The 22,572-nt window shown below is 37.5% G+C and overlaps 1 protein-coding gene across 1 annotated transcript in view; it reads left to right on the forward strand.

The window, feature by feature from the left end:
- Nucleotides 1-22,572, forward strand: part of ITGA1 (integrin subunit alpha 1) — a 166,781-nt gene that overhangs the window by 98,397 nt on the left and 45,812 nt on the right. Inside the window, exons 9-12 of the mRNA XM_007195573.3 lie at nucleotides 2,516-2,681; nucleotides 5,508-5,581; nucleotides 6,285-6,429; nucleotides 18,904-19,046. Coding sequence (XP_007195635.2) covers nucleotides 2,516-2,681; nucleotides 5,508-5,581; nucleotides 6,285-6,429; nucleotides 18,904-19,046 — 528 coding nt within the window. The remainder of the gene's footprint in view (nucleotides 1-2,515; nucleotides 2,682-5,507; nucleotides 5,582-6,284; nucleotides 6,430-18,903; nucleotides 19,047-22,572) is intronic.

Here is a 22,572-nt window from a genome sequence, read left to right on the forward strand (position 1 = left end):
GTAATGTTTTCATTGTAAAAAAAAAACTTATAAAATACATTAAAGCAAAAATAAGAAGGAAACACAATCTAATAGAGATGAAAAATAGTAAATTATGGTACAAATTCTTCCAAATTTTTTCTTAAAAATTCTTCCCATTTTTTCTTAATGTCCATAATGCCATTTTCTTAATACCATTTTTATACAATTAAAACAATAGAAATGTCCTATCTACACATTGGGTTGGGTTTTTTTAATTTTTTGCATTTTTAATTTATATATTCTTTTTATTATTTATTTATTTATTTAACTTCTTTTTGGCTGCGTTGTGTCTTCATTGCTGCACGTGGGCTTTCTTTAGTTGCGGTGAGCGGGGGCTACTCTTCATTGCAGTGCGCAGGCTTCTCATTGCACTGGCTTCTCTTGTTGCGGAGCATGGGCTCTAGGCATGCAGGCTTCAGTAGTTGTGGCTCGCGGGCTCTAGAGCGCAGGCTCAGTAGTTGTGGCACTCAAGCTTAGTTTCTCTGCGGCATGTGAGATCTTCCCAGACCAGGGCTCGAACCCGTGTCCCCTGAATTGACAGGTGGATTCTTAACGACTGTGCCACCAGGGAAGCCCTACATATTATTTTTAAAAGATTTTTTCATTTACTTTAACTTGAACATTTTCATATTTATATACATTTCTAAATATTAAGAAATATTTACATTAACAACTAAATTTTTCAGAAGAAAAAATGCAACATAAAAAAAATTAGTTGGACTTCATCAAAATTAAAAACTTCTACTCTTCAAATGATCCTGTAATAAAAGGAAAAGCCAATATATAGACTGGGAGAAAATATTTACAAAACACATAAAGGATTTGTATCCAGAATATTGGGCTGGCCAAAAAGTTCGTTCAGTTAGTGAATACATCGTTCAATAAAATTTTTGGTGAAAATGAAAAATTTGTCTTTTATTTTTACTTAAAACTGAACAAACTTTATGGCCAACCCAATATATACAAAATCTCACAACTAAATAACAGGAAAACAAACAATCCATTTTCTTAAAAATTGGCAAAAGATCTGAACAGACACCACACGAAAAAAGGAAATACTATGGCAAATAAGCAGGTCTCAATACCATTAGTCATTAGGGAAATGTAAATTAAATGAGATACCACTACACACCAATAGAATTGCTAAAACTGAAAGAAAGAAAAAAACTGATAATACCAAGTGCTGTCAAGGATGCAGAGCAACTGGGTCTCTCACACATCGCTGGTCGGAAAGGTAAAATGGCAAAATGGAACAGTTATTCTGATAAACGTTTTGGCAGTTTCTTATTAAGTTAAACATACGCTTACTATAGAACCCAGCACTCTCATTCCTAGGTCTTTACTCAAGAAAAAATAAAACATAAACCTAAGTGCAAAAACTTACAGCAGCTTTATTCATAATCACTTGAAACTGAAAACAACCCAAATGTCCTCAACAAATGAATTGTGCTTCTATATAGTAGAGTCCTACTCAACAATAAAAAAGACTGAATTTCTGATACATGTGACAGCACGGATAACTCTTGAAGGCATTATGCAAAGTGAAAGAAGCCAGACACAAAAGACGACATGCTATTTGATTCCTTAAATTTAACGTTCTAGAAAAAGCAAAGCTATAAGGACAGAAAGTAGATCAGTGTTTGCAAGGAGTTAGAGGGAAGAAGAGACTGACTACAAAGGGGCAAGAGGGAACTCTTTGGGGTCATGGAAATAGTCTAATCTCGATGTGTTAGTAACACAACTGTGTAGGTGTGTCAAAATTCATAGAATTGTACGTCTAAAGAGGGTGAATTTTATTGTATATAAATTATATCTCAATAAACCTTACTTTAAAAAATTTAAAACTAAATGTTTGAGAAAACCCACTAGAAAATCTAAATAATTATGGTTAACTATAGATAGTAGATAATTCCTGCCTTTCTCTCTTCTCTATTTAAAAGAATGCCCCTGTCTTGAGCATTTTGTTTCAGACAGGAATGTCCCAATTGTTTATTTTCTAAATTACCAAGTTAGATTACTACTTAGTCCAACATCTGTTTAAAAAATATATGTGTCTGACTTCCCCTGGTAAGAGTTTCAGGAAGTACTGCCTATTTGAGATCAAGCAATTCACTGGCTAATTGCTTTTGCCAGCAAATGGTGATGTCACTGACTGGAATAATATCAGAAACACTCAGAAACTGTAACGTTACTTTTGAACTATCAGACTTTAAAGATACAGCTGTTGATAAACAGGGACACAGGAATGCCAGAGAAGAAACTTTTGCAAACATACAAGATGCCCTTTATATTTTCCTACAGCAATTATAGAATATAACAGTTAATATTAGAGAATCCACAGATTCTGAGAATTACCCGTCTAAGAATGTGGAAGTACATAAAAATTTCATTATGCCACAGTACTATACACTCTCTTGCTTATTGACAAAATGCTTGAGATTCTTGTTTAACATATAGAATTTAAAAGATATTCTTGCTGTTTTTGTCGTCTTAGATTCTTGGCAGCTATAATCGAGGAAATTTAAGCACTGAAAAATTTGTGGAGGAAATAAAATCAATTGCAAGTGAACCCACTGAAAAGCATTTCTTCAATGTCTCTGATGAATTGGCACTAGTCACTATTGTTGAAGCTCTGGGAGAAAGAATCTTTGCCCTGGAAGGTATGACTCGTTCTCATAAGCCTGAATATTCTCTCTACAATTCAAACTCAACGTAATTGGTTTTGGTATTTATTTCTACCACGTGGCTAATGCATCTTTACTGTGCACAGTAGCCACCATGGAACAATGTCCTTTTATATAAATCTGTCATTGAGATGGCTATTTCATATAGCACTGTGTCTGCTGGCAGCTTTCTTTGTAAGGACCCGGCAGTACTGATGTGAGGGCCAGATGAAGACAATGGTCAATGTAGACACGCAAGAACAAAAATGTGCCCATGTGTTTTATTCCTTTTCTGTGACACAGGTTTAGAAAATGGAGACACTAACTCAAGTTTTGTTTTGGTTTTTGTCTTTGTTTTTCATTTTGGGCTTCTGTGGGACAGTTCCTGTATAATAACTTCTTTGTTCATTCATTTTCTCCTACTTTGCTCCTTGTCCATTTTAAAGGTCTACATGGAACTCTGCCTCAAGACCCATGGCAGTGAAACATTGGTTCACTATATTTGTCTGAGTCATGTTGTTTCTTTGTAAATTTTTTCCTTGATTTTTCAACGGCAGCTAGCCATTGGGGATAATGAGTCATGGCGTTCCCTCCTCTGCCTTAGGTAGACAATGTCAAGGAACAATGTACTTTGGAACTAGCTCTTCCCTGATGAAAAAAGAAGTCTTCAGAATTGTTATGCCAGGCAAACGGAAAAAGCCTCTTCCTTCACCTTCTCTGATAATCTGGAGACTCAGAGAACATGCCTTTTTTTCTCAACCTAGGATGAGAAACCACGAGACAGTTCTGCTCTTCTGCTCTGTCAGAATCCTGTTGACTCTGTCCTTGTGAGGACGGGACACACTGAGGACAGTTGTTTTTCATCTTAAACATAGAAATGTACAAGCACCTTCTCAGTCTCCCCTTGGTGTCCATACATTTGTTGCTTACATCTGTGTCTCTATTTCATTTCTAAATCTCATCTTAAGTAAGCAAGTAAATATAACCTAAGACTTGTAGAAATGAATCCTGTAACAGCTATCAGGTGGAGGAGGGATCAATTTGCCTTAAATGACATTTTCAGATTCTTTCTAACCTAACTACACCATGAGTTAAAGGTTATACATTGAAGCGCCTGCATACCCAAGAAGTGTCTCCATATTTAAAAACAGAATCATTTTATGAGGAACTCCACAGATTAAAAATGTCTCCCATATCGTCATTGCTGCACTTTCAGGGCTAACCAAAAGCAGTGTTTTTACTAGCCTATTTCTGACTGTTTTCACAATGAGATCCAAAAGGGCTTCATTTCCTTGTTACTTTGGAAATCTCCATTTCCTATCAACATTTATCTTTAGATGACAACTAGCAGCAATTGTGAAAAACATGCTTGCCGAAGGACAGTGCCACCTAGTGAGGTGAGCGTACCAGCTATTTGCCCATAAAATCAGGAAACTGTCTCCCTTTCCCATCCAGCACTGGGAAAAATGCTAAAATTCCTAACCAGAAGCTGCACAGTGGTCAGAGTAGTTATCGCAACACCCATGAACAAGTCCAGGGAGGAGCCGACATTAAGAAGTTCCGGCACGTACAGTGTGCTTTGCCAGGATGCCAATTCAGCAGGCAGAGTTTCACAGAGCTTCCTTCTCTCTGTTCTCAGCTGTTCTCTCTGTTCTCAGAACAGCGGCAGGGGAAGGTGCTGGAACTATGTAGGTCTCCACTACTGCATTCTTATAACTGATCTTACAGAGATAAATGAGAAAGCACCTTACACCATTGTGGACCTAAAATAAAGCTTCAAATTAAAGTTAAAGTGCATCTCAGTCATTTAAATTAGAGGGCAATTTGTATTGAGATTAAAATGATATAGTTGAATTCTCGATTGATTTCCCCATTTAATCTAGTCCTATAAAAAGGCAATTACTGATGTATTTGTTAACAAATTTATGCAGGTAAATAACTAGTAAATAAGTTTGGTTTCACAAATTTGATTGTTCTCATGCCTCAGTGAAAGAGTAATTTGACTTTTAAAAAATTTTGTGCTATTTTTAACTTATCAGCAAGGCCAAATAAATCAGTAACTCCCTCCTGAAAGCAAATTAATCAACATTCCCTTAATCCCCTTAGGAGGCTGTGGCTTTGGCTTGGTGAATATTCTGAGAGCAGCACACTCCCATAGAATGTTCTGGATTATTTCTGTGTTTCAGTAAAGAGCTTCAAAATGGGCACAGGATCTTTAAAAAAAAAAAAAGTGTGATTGAACGGCATGTGGCCTGGAGCCCTGTCAGAAAGTCCCCTCCTGATCTGTGAGTGACGCCCACAGCCAGAAATTAGAGCAAAAACCAACCCAGAATCCCTAAACCCTTTATCACACAATGGAATTCTGAGATGATATAGGGCAGGAAATGCAGGTGAGGCTGGTAGAACTCAAGAAACCTCTTTAAATATGTGAATCAAATGTTATTATCCCTGTGACATATCAGGTAAGTTTAGCCTAATCTCAGGAGGATTCCCAGGGCAAGAGGGTGAGACACAGAGCTTTCAGCCACGTTGATCCAAAGCTCCATAGGATCTGTAAGAGCGCTTGAGTATAAGAACAGAAGGATGAATTCAACTCCACCAGCCAGGGTGGGGAAAGTAACAGTCAGGAATGTGAGACACAGCCCTTCTGCTAACCCTCTCCGTCCTCCACCCAGCCCTACCTAGGAATTTTGAGTTGAGAAATGTGAGCCTGAAAATGCCCTGAAGATGCTAGAAGTTCTGGTTGGTCAAACCACAGACTGTACTAGATCTCTCTCTTCTGCAAATCAGCAGTGTGCTAAAGGCAATTCTCCTCTGTTACAGCTACAGCTGACCAGTCGGCAGCTTCTTTTGAGATGGAAATGTCTCAGACCGGCTTCAGTGCTCATTACTCACAGGTACATTGACCACTTGGTAGAAAACTTTTTTTTTTTTTTCTGAGGTTTCCTTTCCCAAAGCCAACACCCAGACATCAGCATTACAGGTGCAACTTGCAGCTCATGGCATGAGCAGTTATTCAGACCATGTTGTTTCCAATCCAAATAGGAAACAGCATTTCACAGACTTCTTATTAGGAAAGCATGTTATCATACACAGCTCACTACATTGTACTAATAATTGTGAATCAGACAGTTTGAGGTCTGCCTTCTATAATTATACATCTAGCTAAATAAAATATTTAACATAGTTGCTAAAGATATGGAATGTATCTTTTTCTTGGTGTCAAGGTATTCAAGGGTCTTGCTAGAATTCCATGCTCAAGACCCAGGTTTCTTAGCAGCCGTAAAGCAGAAAGGCAAGATTAGAACATATATCCTTTGTAGTTGATGGAAGAAATGGTACCGTGGTCCCTGCACAAGAATATTGACATTTCAGTGTGTAATTGTACTGTATGACCTAGGGAAATTTACTTATTCTGCCTCAGTTTCTTCTGTAAAAGAAGTGGTAATAATGGCATCTAGCCCAATGGATTATTGTGCCAATTTTATGATTTAATATATGTAAAGCACTTTGAACAGTACTTAACATATTGTTAGTGCTCTTGCTATTTGCTCTTACTATTTTTGTTAAATATCATTGTTTCCTCTGTTTGGATATAAGGACTGGGTCATGCTTGGAGCAGTCGGAGCCTATGATTGGAATGGAACAGTCGTCATGCAGAAGGCTAATCAAATCATAATTCCCCAAAACACGACCTTTAATGTTGAGTCTACCAAAAAGAATGAACCTCTTGCTTCTTATTTAGGTAAAGTTTGTATGTAATTGAGAGAAAGTTGTTTTTTTTTTTTTAATTTTTGTGTTTTTTATTTTTAGTATTATTTGCTTATATTTATATAAGCAAATTTTATATATAAAATTTAAATATATAAGCGTAAATATATAAGCATAAATATATACGCTTAAATATATAAGCGTATTTTGTAAGAGAGATCACGTCTAAGAGTTAGACATTTTAGATGTTAGAGACCCATGATGGCCTCTGAGTAGTCTTAGCAAAAATAACAAAACGTGGAGGAGCCTTTCTCAGAAGGGCTGCCTACACGGGAAGTGATTTGGGCTGAAACGCACGTTTTTTGAGGTCTCTCTGTGTCTGGTATTCGTGTTAATGTCAAGAAGTGCTTCAGACCCAGTGTGGACAGGAAACAAAGGTAGAAAAAGAGACTTGACTCAGCCTATCCTGAAGATCAGACTCGCATATTCTCTTAAATATCCTCTATCATTAGTTTCTCTCTATGGGTCCTCATTTTGGAAAGTAAACTTTTAACTTGTTTTGTCATATGACTTCTTTAATACCTCTGTTCACAATCAGATACATATTGAAGTGAAACCCAGTAATGTAACGATTTTCCAAAGACTTGCCTAGAACGAGGAGGTGTGTGCCTGGTGTCACTTTATTCTGAATCTGTGTCAGGCTGGGAGCTGCCTGGGGGATGCCTGGGGACTCTTCTGTCACTGGTCAGGCTCAGTAAACAGTTGGGAGGGACTAGGATGGAAAGGACCCTCAGGGTATGGTTTTTCAGCTCTCTCTCTTCACTCTACAAATATTTTGGGAACATCTCTCTTGCCCCAGGCATTGTTCTTGGTGCTGGGGATACAGTGGTAAAGAAAACAAATACGTGCTGTGTTCATATTTTAGCATGTTAGCAGTCCTGTCTGGGATCTTTATGTCCTGGAAGTCTTTTTCTCTCTCTATCCCAGTCTCTTTCTATTTTATAGGAAGGTGGCAGGTCTTTACTGGCACAGCCATACATCTTATTCAAGGGCACGTATTAAAGCTGTAGAGGCAAAAGGATTTAAGAAGAATAAAGAGTCTAAGCAGTTTCGATAATTAAAAATATAGTGGTAAGCAGCAGGTATAATGGGAGTGCTAAACCCCCATAAGACATGTTAAACTGCACTAATGGAAGTCTAGTCTATTTCTCATAAAAGTCCTATTTCATTCTGCCCTAGTCAGAGAGCAGCTAAAGTATTCTAAGCATTGTCCTAAGCATCACACGTTACAAAAGAAAATGCCAAACTAGAATTGCCAGTAAAAAACTATCTGAAGGATACAGATCTAAAAACAATCCGCATCTACCCATCCCTCTCCCCACCAAACCTGAAAAAATTGGTGGTTAGAAAACAAAATATACACTGCATGTCTTTTAAATATTTGGAGGATTGTGATATAAAATAAAGGGGTTGGCATTAAAATTCATATTGAGTTTTAGCATTAAAAGAGATCTTAGAAAGCGAATGGTACACATCTAATTTGCCAAATTAAGAAATTGAAGAGTAGAAATATTGTCGCAGCTAACTGTGGCAAATCTGAAAGAAGAACCTAGGTTTTTTGATTCTTATTCCAGTGTTCGTTTTGCCATACTAAAATGCCTGATTCTGGGTTGATCAAGAAAGCACTTATAAATAATGAGTACCTGCAGTGTGCCAAACATTCAGTTATAAATTGAGGATAACAAGATAAATAAGGGATATTTATCCCTGCATTGATGAAACTTACCTTTCTGGATAAGAGACAATAACAGAACCAACCAAATCCTGTCAGTATGATATCAGCTGTGACATAGGATACCTAAAAAAGAGGACAGGAGGTTAGGTTAGATAATTTCTTTTTTTTAATTTAATTTTATTTTTTTATACAGCAGGTTCTTATTCATTATCCATTTTATACATATTAGTGTATATATGTCAGTCCCAATATCCCAATTCATCACACCACCCCCCTCCCCCCTCCAGCCACTTTCCCCCCTTGGTGTCCATACATTTGTTCTCTACATCTGTGTCTCCATTTCTGCCCGGCAAACCGGTTTATCTGTACCATTTTTCTAGGTTCCACATATATGCGTTAATATACGATATTTGTTTTTCTCTTTCTGACTTACTTCACTCTATATGACTGTCTCTAGATCCATCCATATCTCTATAAATGACCCAATTTGATTCCTTTTTATAGCTTAGTAATATTCCATTGTATATATGTACCACATCTTCTTTATCCATTTGTCTATCGATGGGAATTTAGGTTGTTTCCATGACCTGGCTATTGTAACTAGTGCTGCAATGAACATTGGGGTGCATGTGTCTTTTTGAATTATGGTTTTCTCTGGGTATATGCCCAGTAGTGGGATTGCTGGGTCATATGGTAATTCTATTTTTAGTTATTTAAGGAACCTCCATACTGTTCTCCATAGTGGCTGTATCAATTTACATTCCCACCAACAGTGCAAGAAGGTTCACTTTGTTCCACACCCTCTCCAGCATTTGTTGTTTGTAGATTTTCTGATGATGCCCATTCTAACTGGTGTGAGGTGATACCTCATTGTAGTTTTGATTTGCATTTCTCTAATAATTAGTGATGTTGAGCATCTTTTCATGTGCTTCTTGGCCATCTGTATGTCTTCTTTGGAGAAATGTCTATTTAGGTCTTCCACCCATTTTTGGATTGTGTTGTTTTTTTCTTTAATATTGAGCTGCATGAGCTGTTTATATATTTTGGAGATTAATCCTTTGTCTGTTGATTAGTTTGCACATATTTTCTCCCATTCTGAGGGTTGTCTTTTCATCTTGATTGTAGTTTCCTTTGCTGTGCAAAAGCTTTTAAGTTTAATTAGGTCCCATTTGTTTATTTTTGTTTTTATTTCCATTACTCTAAGAGGTGGATCAAAACAAATCTTGCTGTGATTTATGTCAAAGAGTGTTCTTCCTATGTTTTCCTCTAAGAGTTTTATAGTGTGCAGTCTTACATTTAGGCCTCTAATCCATTTTAAGTTTATTTTTGTGTATGGTGTTAGGGAGTGTTCTAATTTCATTCTTTTACATGTAACTTCCAGTTTTCCGAGCACCACTTATTGAAGACACTGTCTTTTCTCCATTGTATATCCTTGCCTCCTTTGTCATAGATTAGTTGACCATAGGTGTGTGCGTTTATCTCTGGGCTTTCTATCCTGTTCCATTGATCTATATTTCTGTTTTTGTGCCAGTACCATATTGTCTTGATTACTGTAGCTTTGTAGTATAGTCTGAAGTCAGGGAGTCTGATTCCTCCAGCTCTGTTTTTTTCCCTCAAGACTACTTTGGCTATTCGGGGTCTATAGTAACTCCATACAAATTTTAAGGTTTTTTGTTCTAGTTCTGTAAAAAATGCCATTGGTAATTTGATAGGGATTGCATTGAATCTGTAGATTGCTTTGGGTAGTATAGTCATTTTCACAATATTGATTCTTCCAATCCAAGAACATGGTATATCTCTCCATCTGTTTGTATCATCTTTTATTTCTTTCATCAGTGTCTTATAGTTTTCTGCATACAAGTCTTTTGTCTCCCTAGGTAGGTTTATTCCTAGGTATTTTATTCTTTTTGTTGCAGTGGTAAATAGGAGTGTTTCCTTAATTTCTCTTCCAGATTTTTCATCATTAGTGTATAGGAATGCAAGAGATTTCTGTGCATTAATTTTGTATCCTGCAACTGTACCAAATTCATTGATTAGCTCTACTAGTTTTCTGGTGGCATCTTTAGGATTCTCTATGTATAGTATCATGTCATCTGCAAATAGTGACAGTTTTACTTCTTCTTTTCCAGTTTGTATTCCTTTTATTTCTTTTTCTTCTCTGATTGCTGTGGCTAGGACTTCCCAAACAATGTTGAATAATAGTGGCGAGAGTGGACATCCTTGTCTTGTTCCTGATCTTAGAGGAAATGCTTTCAGTTTTTCACCATTGAGAATGATGTTTGCTGTAGGATTGTCATATATGGCCTTTATTATGTTGAGGTAGATTCCCTCTATGCCTACTTTCTGGAGAGTTTTTATTATAAATGGGTGTTGAATTTTGTCAAAAGCTTTTTCTGCATCTATTGGGATGATCATATGGTTTTTCTTCTTCAATTTGTTAATATGGTGTGTCACATGGATTGATTTGTGTATATTGAAGAATCCTCGCATCACTGGGATAAATCTGAGTTGATCATGGTGTATGATCCTTTTAATGTATTGTTGGATTCTGTTTGCTAGTATCTTGTTGAGGATTTTTGCATCTATATTCATCAGTGATATTGGCCTGTAATTTTATTTTTTTGTAGTATCTTTGTCTGGTTTTGGTATCAGGGTGATGGTGGCCTCATAGAATGAGTTTGGGAGTGTTCCTTCCTCTGCAAATTTTTGGAAGAGTTTGAGAAGGATGGGTGTTAGCTCTTCTCTAAATATTTGATAGAATTCACCTGTGAAGCCATCTGGTCCTGGACTTTTGTTTGTTGGAAGATTTTTAATCACAGTTTCAATTTCATTACTTGTGATTGGTCTGTTCATATTTTCTATTTCTTCCTGGTTCAGTCTTGGAGGGTTATACCTTTCTAAGAATTTGTCCATTTCTTCCAGATTGTCCATTTTATTGGCATAGAGTTGCTTGTAGTAGCCTCTTAAGATGCTTTATTTCTGTGGTGTCTGTTGTAACTTCTTCTTTTTCATTTCTAATTTCATTGATTTGAGTCCTCTCCCTCTTTTTCTTGATGAGTCTGGCTAATGGTTTATCAATTTTGTTTATCTTCTCAAAGAACCAGCTTTTAGTTTTGTTCATCTTTGCTATTGTTTTCTCTGTTTCTATTTCATTTATTTCTGCTCTGACCTTTATGATTTCTTTCCTTCTACTAACTTTGGGTTTTGTTTGTACTTCTTTCTCTAGTTCCTTCAGATGTAAGGTTAGATTGTTTATTTGAGATTTTTCTTGTTTCTTGAGGTAGGCTTGTATTGCTATAAACTTCCCTCTTAGAACTGCTTTTGCTGCGTCTCATAGGTTTTTGATCGTCGTGTTTTCATTGGCATTTGTCTGTAGGTATTTTCTGATTTCCTCTTTGATTTCTTCAGTGATCTCTTGGTTATTTAGTAACGTATTGTTTAGCCTCCATGTGTTTGTGTTTTTTACGTATTTTTCCCTGTAATTGATTTCTAATCTCATAGCGTTGTGGTCAGAAAAGATGCTTGATATGATTTCAATTTTCTTAAATTTACTGAGGCTTAATATGTGACCCAAGATATGATCTACCCTGGAGAATGTTCTGTGTGCACTTGAGAAGGAAGTGTGATCTGCTGTTTTTGGATGGAATGTCCTATAAATATCAATTAAATCTATCTGGTCTATTGTGTCATTTAAAGCTTGTGTTTCCTTATTAATTTTCTGCTTGGATGATCTGTCCATTGGTGTAGGTGAGGTGTTAAAATCCCCCACTATTATTGTGTTACTGTCGATTTCCTCTTTTATAGCTTTTAGCAGTTGACTTATGTATTGAGGTGCCCCTATGTTGGGTGCATATATATTTATAATTGTTATATCTTCTTCTTGGATTGATCCCTTCATCATTATGTAGTGTCCTTCCTTGTCTCTTCTAACATTCTTTATTTTAAAGTATATTTTATCTGATATGAGTATTGCTACTCCAGCTTTCTTTTGATTTCCATTTGTATGGAATATCTTTTTCCATCTCCTCACTTTCAATCTGTATGTGTCCCTAGGTCTGATGTAGGTCTCTTGTAGACAGCATATATATGGGTCTTGTTTTTGTATCCATTCAGTGAGCCTGTGTCTTTTGGTTGGAGCATTTAATCCATTCACATTGAAGGTAATTATCAATATGTATGTTACTATTACCATTTTCTTAGTTGTTACGGGTTTGTTTTTGTAGGTCCTTTTCTTGTCTTGTGTTTCCCACTTAGAGAAGTTCCTTTAGCATTTGTTGTAGAGCTGGTTTGGTGGTGCTGAATTCTCTTAGCTTTTGCTTGTCTGCAAAGCTTTTGATTTCTCCATCGAATCTGAATGAGATCCTTGCCGGGTAGAGTAATCTTGGTTGTAGCTTCTTCCCTTTCCTCACTTTAAGGGTATCATGCCACTCCCTTCTGGCTTGTAGAGTTTCTGCTGAGAAATCAGCTGTTAACCTTATGGGAGTTCCCTTGTGTGTTAATTGTCATTTTTCCCTTGCAGCTTTCAATAATTTTTCTTTGTCTTTAATTTTTGCCAGTTTGATTACTATGTGTCTCAGCGTGTTTCTCCTTGGGTTTATCCTTCCTGGGACTCTGTGCTTCCTGGACTTGGGTGGCTATTTCCTTTCCCATGTTAGGGAAGTTTTCAACTGTATTCTCTTGAAGTATTTTCTCAGGTCCTTTCTCTCTCTCTTCTCCTTCTGAGACCGCTATGATGCGAATGTTGTTGCATCTAATGTTGTCCCAGAAGTCTCTTAGGCTGTCTTCATTTCTTTTCATTCTTTTTTCTTTATTCTGTTCTGCAGCAGTGAATTCCACCATTCTGTTTTCCAGGTCACTTATCCGTTCTTCTGCCTCAGTTATTCTGCTATTGATTCCTTCTAGTGTAGTTTTCATTTCAGTTTTTGTATGGTTCATCTCTGTTTTTTTTGTTCTTTAATTCTTCTAGGTCTTTGTTAGACATTTCTTGCATCTTCTCAATCTTTGCCTCCATTGTTTTTTCGAGGTCCTGGATCATCTTCACTATCGTTAATCTGAATTCCTTTTCTGGAAGGTTGCCTATCTCCACTACATTTAGTTGTTTTTCTGGGGTTTTACCTTGTTCCTTCATTTGGTACATAGCCCTCTGCCTTTTCATCTTGTCTTTCTTTCTGTGAATGTGGGTTTTGTTCCACAGGCTGCAGGATTGTAGTTCTTCTTGCTTCTGTGTGCCCTCTGGTGGATGAGGCTATCTAAGAGGCTTGTGAAAGTTTTCTGATGGGAGGGACTCGTGATGGGTAGAGCTGGCTGTTGCACTCATGGGCAGAGCTCAGTAAAACTTTAATCCGCTTGACTGCTGATGCATGAGGCTGGGTTCCCTCCCTGTTGGTTGTTTGGCGTGAAGTGATCCAACACTGGAGCCTACCTGGGCTCTTTGGTGGGGCTAATGGCGGACTCTGGGAGGGCTCACACCAAAGAGTACTTCCCAGAACTTCTGCTGCCAGTGTCCTTGTGCTCATGGTGAGACACAGCCACCCCCCGCCTCTGCAGGAGACCCTCCAACACTAGTAGGTATGTCTGGTTCAGTCTCCTATGGGGTTACTGCTCTTTCCCCTGGGTCCCAATGTGCACATTTCTTTGTGTGTGCCCTCCAAGTGTGGAGTCTCTGTTTTCCCCAGTCCTGTCTAAGTCCTGCAGTCAAATCCCACTAGCCTTCAAAGTCTGATTCTCTAGGAATTCCTCCTCCCATTGCCGGACCTCCAGGTTGGGAAGCCTGACATGGGGCTCAGAGCCTTCACTCCAGTAGGTGGACTTTTGTGGTATAAGTGTTCTCCAGTTTGTGAATCACCCACCCAGCAGTTATGGGATTTGATTTTATTGTGATTGCACCCCTCCCACCATCTCACTGTGGCTTCTCCTTTGTCTTTGGATGTGGGGTATCATTTTTGGTGAGTTCCAGTGTCTTCCTGTCAATGATTGTTCAGCAGTTAGATGTGATTCTGGTGCTCTCGTAAGAGGGAGTTAGAGCACGTCCTTCTACTCTGCCATCTTGAACCAATCTCAGGTTAGATAATTTCTAAAGGTTCTTCATGTTCTAAGATTCTATGAGACTATTCTATGTGAAACACCTAGAAATCAAGAACCAGTTTAACCTGAGGTTTCTTTCCATCCTAGATAGAAGAATCTGAGAACATTTGTCCTCATATGTAACAGTGGCCTATAAAGTAATATAACTTTTTAGAAAAGTCATTTGATGATGTGTATCCAGAGCCATAAAAATGTTTACACCACCTTGACCTCGAAATTTCATTTCTGAGGATCTAACCTAAAGAAAAAATCCAATTATTTAAGAATGCCAAGGGAACAATTGTTTTCATAGTATTTTATTGAGGTAAATGGCATATCCTTAATGTTCAAAAATATGGGAATAGTTAAGTAAATGGTAAATAGTAAATCCACTTAATGCAACATCATGCACCCATAAAAATAAAAATTATAAAGCTGCTGCTCCCATCATACTTGAAGTGACTTGAAGTGGTTATGGCACTGGGTATACAGTCAGACAGTACAGAGATACTCTTGGGTCATAGAATCTTGAGTTTGTTTTCTGACTCTGCCCATGGTTATGACTTTAGACAAATTGCCTTATTCCTCAAAGCCTCAATTTGCTTATTTATTAAAAAATATATATAAAATTTGGATTGTTATGAAAATGAGATTAAATAATACCTGTAAGGTGCTTAGTGTTGTGCTTGACAGACAGCCGACCCTCAATAGGTATTGTCTATTGTTGTATATTATGTAATATTATATAGAAAACATTCCTCTTATTATTAGTATTATGATAGGCAGAACAATGCCCTAAAGATGTCCATGTCCTAATCCCCAGATCCAGATCTTATATGGCAAAAGGGACATTGCAGATGTGATTAAGTTAAAGATCTTGACATGAAGAGATTATCCTGAGATACCTGGCTGGGCCCAATCTCATCACATGGGTTTTTAAAATCAGAGAAGCTTTCCTGGATGTGGACAGGGGATGATAGAACTATAGAAAAATGGTCAGAGATATGCAATATTGGCTTTTAAGATGGAGAAGGGGGGCCACAGCTAAGGAATGTGGGTGGTCTCTAGAAGCCACAGTGGGCAAGGAAATGGATTCTCCTCTACAGCATCCAGAAGGAACCGAGCCCTACCAACACTGTGATTTTAGCCCAGGGAGACCTAGGTCTGATTTCTAACTTTAAAAGATAATATATTTGTGATGTGTTACCATCAAGTTTATGGTAATTTGTTACAACAGCAGTAGAAAACTAATACAGGTATATTATATACCTACTAAGAGTAGCTGACATTAATACTACTACTAATTAGTATTGAATAGTTACAACATTAAAGACATTGTCCACAAAGACACTGAAGTCCACAAAGATGTGAGTGACATTGTCACTTCTCTAAGGAAGTTCACACACTTTAACACGATATTTAATAATATATTAAATAATAATGTTATTATATAAATAACACTACAGTAATTTTGGTATTCTGAGTGATTGTCATTGAATTCCTTAAAAACAAATAACCCTAAAGAACCCTAAATCTATTATTCTCAAAAACCTTGGGTTAATGATTTGCTTAGAGCAGACTTAGAGAATTCAAGACTGAAAGATACTGCTGTAAGCAAAAAAAATTAAGAGAACCTTCATTTCTGACCACAGTATTTATAATACATGACTCCTGTCTGCCCAGAAAAGGAAATTTGGGGGTATGTTGTCTACAGTGTGCTCAGATGATGTGTTTTTTTGGTTTGTTTCAGAAATCCTTTCATTATCTTAGGCACAGGTTGGTGCTTTAGACATTTTGCCAACATAAAGTCTATTATACGTAAGATTTCTTTCAAAATAGAAAAGCACTCAGAAAGAGGTCAGGGGAGAAAAATAGCTTTTTTCCCCCCAAATATTATTCTAAATCTAAAATTAAGCTTTCAAAATGTTTCCTTGTATGGGTTACACATTAAGAAGAGTTTGAATGTGTTCTCCCAATCCATGTGGATTGAAAGTTGTTAGACTATGGAAATTCTTACTGAAGAAGAAAAGTGAGGTAGACAGTTTATTAAAACATCCCATAGTAACCAATAATAATCAGAAAGAAGCAGGAACTGAAGCTGTGCAACCTCCCTCAGGATGGAATCATCCACCTGTCTTTCTGTAGCCCAGTAACTGCCTTTTGCCGACATGCACTCAGCAAGTGGGTTTGCTGGTGAGAATACAGTCGAGATCCTGTTCCCTACCTCCCCCACCCACAGTTTGCTGATTTCTAATCACACTAGACTGATTCACGAGGAAAAGTAAAGATGTGGGGCAAACGCGTGACATCAAGTCAGATCCTACCTGTTTCCCATTACCTCACCAGATCCTAGCACTTTCCCCAAGAAGTGAATCGTGAGAGCTGGCAGGATTTACTCTTTATAAATCTACACACAGAACTATGCCATCAATTTTCCTTTCTCTTCAATGGTGTGCCTTTCCTTTTCAGAAAGTGATATTAGGCTTTTAAATCTTTCTAATGATTATCCTTCTATTGTGACTAGACTTTACTGGGCCCTTGTTCTCACTTTCTCTTTATTGTCTTTAGATGCCTGAGCTTCAACCAGGGCTGCCTGGCTGGTTGTTACTGTCCCCGTGAAGAGTTCAGCTAAAGGCTTAGTAATCAATTGCGCGTCATCAAAGTCAGCTAGATAATCGCACAACTCCAAGCCTCAAACATAATTTTCAACTTATTTTTTAAAGGTTCTTTTATCAGTTTGCATTCATAGCTCTGAAAATTGCGACAATAACAACAAAAAATCACTGTGTCCCAGCACTCTCACCCCACTCTCTTCTTAATATTTCTAGTAGAGCTGCATGAAATAACACAACCTTTGTTTTGCACATTCTTCTTTTATACTTTATTTATGTATAAACATGACCCTGAAGTTTTTATTTTTTAAGCAATATTATGGTTAGTAACCTAAAAATATAACACATTACACGTTAGAAAAAGAATATTTTACAGTCTATTATGTATAGTAAATTTTTTAAAAAGCTCTAAGGTGAAGAAATGAAAATGTGAGAAAAATATTCATGAAGGGGAATATGGCTGAGGAATTGTGTTCCTTTAGGACTTGTAAGAATAGACATATTTCAGTACAAAACTTCTGTTCCTCTTTTAAAGTTTTGGAAGAAAGTGGAACTATTATCTTATGGTAAAATACTTGGTAAGTAAGTTATCAATATAATCTTTTTCTAAGTAAAAAATGCTATTCTGTGGCATTTGGAAAAATAATCTGCCTTCTACTCCAATGATGGACAGTTCTGGTTATTAGAACATTTCTTCCTTCTGTAGAGTTGACATCTCCACGTGGTAATTTTTATCTATTGATTTAGCTCTGTTCTCTAGAGATACAAAGAATAAATCTAATTCTTCACTCAAAAATTAATAATAATCTGCTTTAAAGACACAGTTTAAAATTTTAAAGGTCATGAAGGCCCAATTAAAAAGAGGAATAATTGTGAAAAACTGTTCAAGCTCACTTTTAATCAAACAAAGGAAAATTTAAATCACAACAAGGTGATATTGTTTAACATTTATTAGAACATCCACAATTTTAAACAATAGTAATGTACCTAATATTTGTAAGAATTTGGTTAAACTACTCTCTCCAGTGGCTGTTCATGGAATGAATTAGCACAAATATTCTGGAAACAATTCGTCAGACATTATAAGAACCATTAAAAATTTGCTCCAGTAATCTATTCCTTGAAATTTGTCATCAAAAAAATCCAAAAGAAAGAAAAAAATTAAATACTCAAAGATGTCTTTGCAGGCTTAAGTGTAATGCCAAAAAATTAAAAACCACCTAAATTCCACCATTCCAACAGGGAATGGTCCTATGGTATAAACGCAAGGCATTTATACCTTAACTGAGAAAGAAGCTTCAACCATTTAAAATTACAATTAAAAACCTAGGCAGCAATACAGAAAAGGTTTACATTTACTATGATTACAACTGTATAAAATTATCAATTTCTTTTTTTTTTTTAATTAATTAATTTATTTTTGGGTGTGTTGGGTCTTCATTTCTGTGCGAGGGCTTTCTCTAGTTGCGGCGAGCGGGGGCCGGGGGCCACTCTTCATCACGGTGCGCGGGCCTCTCACTGTCGCGGGCTCTCTTGTTGCGGAGCACAGGCTCCAGACGCGCAGGCTCAGTAATTGTGGCTCACGGGCCTAGTTGCTCCGCGGCATGTGGGATCTTCCCAGACCAGGGCTCGAACCCGTGTCCCCTGCATTGGCAGGCAGATTCTCAACCACTGCGCCACCAGGGAAGCCCAAATTATCAATTTCTATAGCACAGACACATGCATCCAAATGAAATACAATTGATTTACTTCAAAGGGGTAAATTGAGATTGCGAGAGTTTTGTGTGTGTGTGTGTGTGTATGTTTTCTTTTTCTGTCAATGTTATATCATTTGTGCTTTTAAACAATGAAAAACTGAGGTTTGGGGAAAAATACCTTTTCAGAATGAAGCAGTTGTGGTAGATAATTAGGGAGCACACTAAAAGCTTCTACCTAAACAAACTTACCTGCATTAAAGTATATATATTTATTTTCAAAAAAAGAGAAGTCCATATAAACATATAACAATGATTCTCCCAAGCGTTTAAAATGGATCTTAATTTATTCCATGCAAACTCCAAGGGGCCAGTGAGTGTATCCAGCATCTCTCTTTCGTCAGGTTACACAGTAAACTCCGCCACTGTTTCTGGAGATGTGCTCTACATTGCCGGACAGCCACGGTACAATCATACAGGCCAGGTGGTCATCTACAGGATGGAGGATGGAGACATCAGGATTCTCCAGACACTCAATGGAGAACAGGTAAACTTCAAAATCGTTGTTTTAAATTAATCCATTCACACTCTATCTATGTAGATTGAACTGTCTGTTGTCCTAAACTTTTTAAAAAACAGTACCGCCATATTCAACATGCACTGTGAACAGGGCCCCATGTTAAGTTCCTCAGGGGAATGTAAAGTGTCTGTGTCTTTAGTATCAGTAATATTTCAGCTGGATGGAGGTAGGTGTAGGATGTGTAGATAATGATGTAGATACAGATGTACAAACATATACACAAGCAAAGAAATCTAAAACATTAATAAGCATGAAAGTGCCAGGGCCACAGACAGTAAATTCAGAACATAGAAAGATTCTTTTAAGCTAGGATGGTACAGAAAGTCTTAATAAGAGATAAAATGTGGGCTAGTCTAGAAGAAAGACAGAATGTAGATAGGTAGAAGGCGCAGTGAAAGAGCCAGTGGGGCCCAAATGTGTGAGGTCTTGAATGGTAGATTAAGGAATTTGGATTTTCCCCTGGAAGTGATGGGAAATAATTTGTAATGTGTAAAGTCAGAGAATTCTCATTAGATAATATTGAATATTAAAAGTAGTTTAAGAAATTATATATGCAATATACAAACATAAGTATATATAAATCTTTTTTAAACTGAAAGAAACATCTATGCTATTGTTGGTTATTGTTAAATGGTGATAATTTGGGTAATTTTTATTCCTTTCTTCATAGTTTTCTGCATTTTCCAGGTGTTCTAGAATGAGATTTTATTCTACATTCCTCATAGGATGGGGGCGTTCTTGGGCTTCACTAAATATTCCAACTCACTAGACTACCCACCCCACACACACACTCACACAAACTACTCAGAAGGGCAGGGCAGCACCAGCCTCCCTCCCCTGTAGGAGCCCTGGAAGCAGCCCAGCTCAACAGCACAGCTGAGGTGCCAAGAGACAGACACTTAAAGCAGGTGCAGGAGCTGCCCTGGCTTGAAAGCCCTACAGGAGCCAACATCTTTTATAACAGCACCATAGACATAGCTTCCCCGGGTCCTGCTAAAGGCATGCAGTTAGAAGAGTCACTGCAATCTAGGAAGCCCAAAATATGTTATCTCCATCGGGTGTTTGTAGTTCCACCCAGCCTAAATGCAATGTTCCAATCAGAGGTTTTTTTCACCACACTCAATGTTGCTAAGTGTTATAGCTGAATATGATGATCATATTTCCAGGGGGACAGAGTTAGAATAAGCCAAAGGTCAGATTCTCTTTTACCAGCTGAGAGGGTGTTATTAGCCCTTTGACAACATTTATAATCAGAAAATGCATAAACAATAAAAAACAAGGCTTTTGTTGGAGCTGAAAGATGAGGCGAGAAGAACCTGAAATGATAGATCAACAATAAAAATAGAAAAGGAAGGGATGTGGCAGACATAAATAAGGAAGAATTGACAAGATTGTAAAAGAAACCATTTGGATGACATCTTAGGCCCATTATCACCCTATTGATTGTCTCTAAGACAGGAAGTGTAAAATTTTGTGAAAAAAATTGCTTATGAACGCTTGAGGAGAGTATCACGAATAATGTAAATCATGAGTGATTTGAGTTTCAAGCCTGGGAGTCTGGGAGAAAGACGGCACCATGATTAGAATGTCAGCAACTCATGAAAACAAAAATAAACAAATGGGACCTAATTAAACTTAAAAGCTTTTCCAAAGCAAAGGAAACTACAATCAAGATGAAAAGACAACCCTCAGAATGGGAGAAAATATTTGCAAACGAATCAACGGACAAAGAATTAATCTCCAAAATATATAAGCATGCAGCTCAATATTAAAGAAACAAACAACCCAATCAAAAAATGGGCAGAAGACCTAAATAGACATTTCTCCAAAGAAGACATACAGACGGCCACGAAGCACATGAAAAGATGCTCAACATCACTAATTATTAGAGAAATGCAAACCAAAACTACAATGAGGTATCACCTCACACCAGTTAGAATGGGCATCATCAGAAAATCTAGGAACAACAAATGCTGGAGAGGGTGTGGAGAAAAGGGAACCCTCTTGCACTGTTAGTTAGGAATGTAAATTGATACAGCCACTATGGAGAACAGTATGGAGGTTCCTTAAAAAACTAAAACTAGAATTACCATATGACCCAGCAATCCCACTACTGGGCATGTACCCAGAGAAAACCATAATTCAAAAAGACACATGCACCCCAATGTTCATTGCAGCACTATTTATAATAGCCAGGTCATGGAAGCAACCTAAATGCCCATCGACAGACGAATGGTTAAAGAAGATGTGGTATATATGTATATATATGTGTGTGTGTGTATATATATATATATATATATATATATATATATATATATATATATATGTATATATATATATATATGTGTGTATATATATATATATATATATATACACACACACACACACACAATGGACTATTACTCAGCCATAAAAAGGAACAAAATTGGGTCATTTGTAGAGACATGGATGGATCTAGAGACTGTCATACAGAGTGAAGTAAATCAGAAAGAGAAAAACAAATATCGTATATTAACACATATATGTGGAACCTAGAAAAATGGTACTGCTGAACCGGTTTGCCAGGCAGAAATAGAGACACAGATGTAGAGAACAAAAGTATGGACACTAAGGAGGGAAAGCGGTGGGGGGTGGGGTGGGGGGGATGAATTGGGAGATTGGGATTGACATGTATACACTAATATGTATAAAATAGATAACTAATAAGAACCTGCTGTATAAAAAATAAATAAAATTCAAAAATTCAAAAAAAAAAGAATGTCAGCAACTCAAGCAGTTTAGATATTTTTTAAATGGTATTTGGTTTTAGACATGTTTTCTGTAACAGTGAGCACAAATCCAAATGGTTGCAGGTGGCAGGGAGGTAAGCAAATAAAAAAGCTACTGGACAGAAGACAATAGGAAGTGGGAGCCATGGGCTGGGCAGCTTGTGAACCGTCTACAGGCTTAGCCCCTGCTCAGCTTCAGACGGCTATTGCCATGTGGGAATGAAGACCCAATATTGCCAGATCTTACAACATTTTATTAAACATTTGTAATTAATTCAACCTAAAAGCAAAGACCTTTTAAACCTTTCATAAGCCTGTGAGAAAAGGACATTCAAAAAATCAATGTCTAGCAGCTGTCTAGCAATGTGTAGAGATGTAGAACTGGGAGTCTTAAGAAGGAGGATGGGGCTTCCCTGGTGGCGCAGTGGTTGAGAATCTGCCTGCTAATGCAGGGGACACGGGTTCGAGCCCTGGTCTGGGAAGATCCCACATGCCACGGAGCAGCTGGGCCCGTGAGCCACAACTACTGAGCCTGTGCATCTGGAGCCTGTGCCCCGCAACGGGAGGGGCCGCGATAGTGAAAGGCCCGCGCACCGCGATGAAGAGCGGTCCCCACACCGCGATGAAGAGTGGCCCCCACTTGCCGCAACTAGAGAAAGCCCTCGCACGAACCAAAGACTCAACACAGCCAAAAATAAATAAATAAATAAATAAATAAAGTAGCT

Source organism: Balaenoptera acutorostrata, chromosome 2 (assembly GCF_949987535.1).
Source record: "Balaenoptera acutorostrata chromosome 2, mBalAcu1.1, whole genome shotgun sequence".
Taxonomy (NCBI): domain Eukaryota; kingdom Metazoa; phylum Chordata; class Mammalia; order Artiodactyla; family Balaenopteridae; genus Balaenoptera; species Balaenoptera acutorostrata.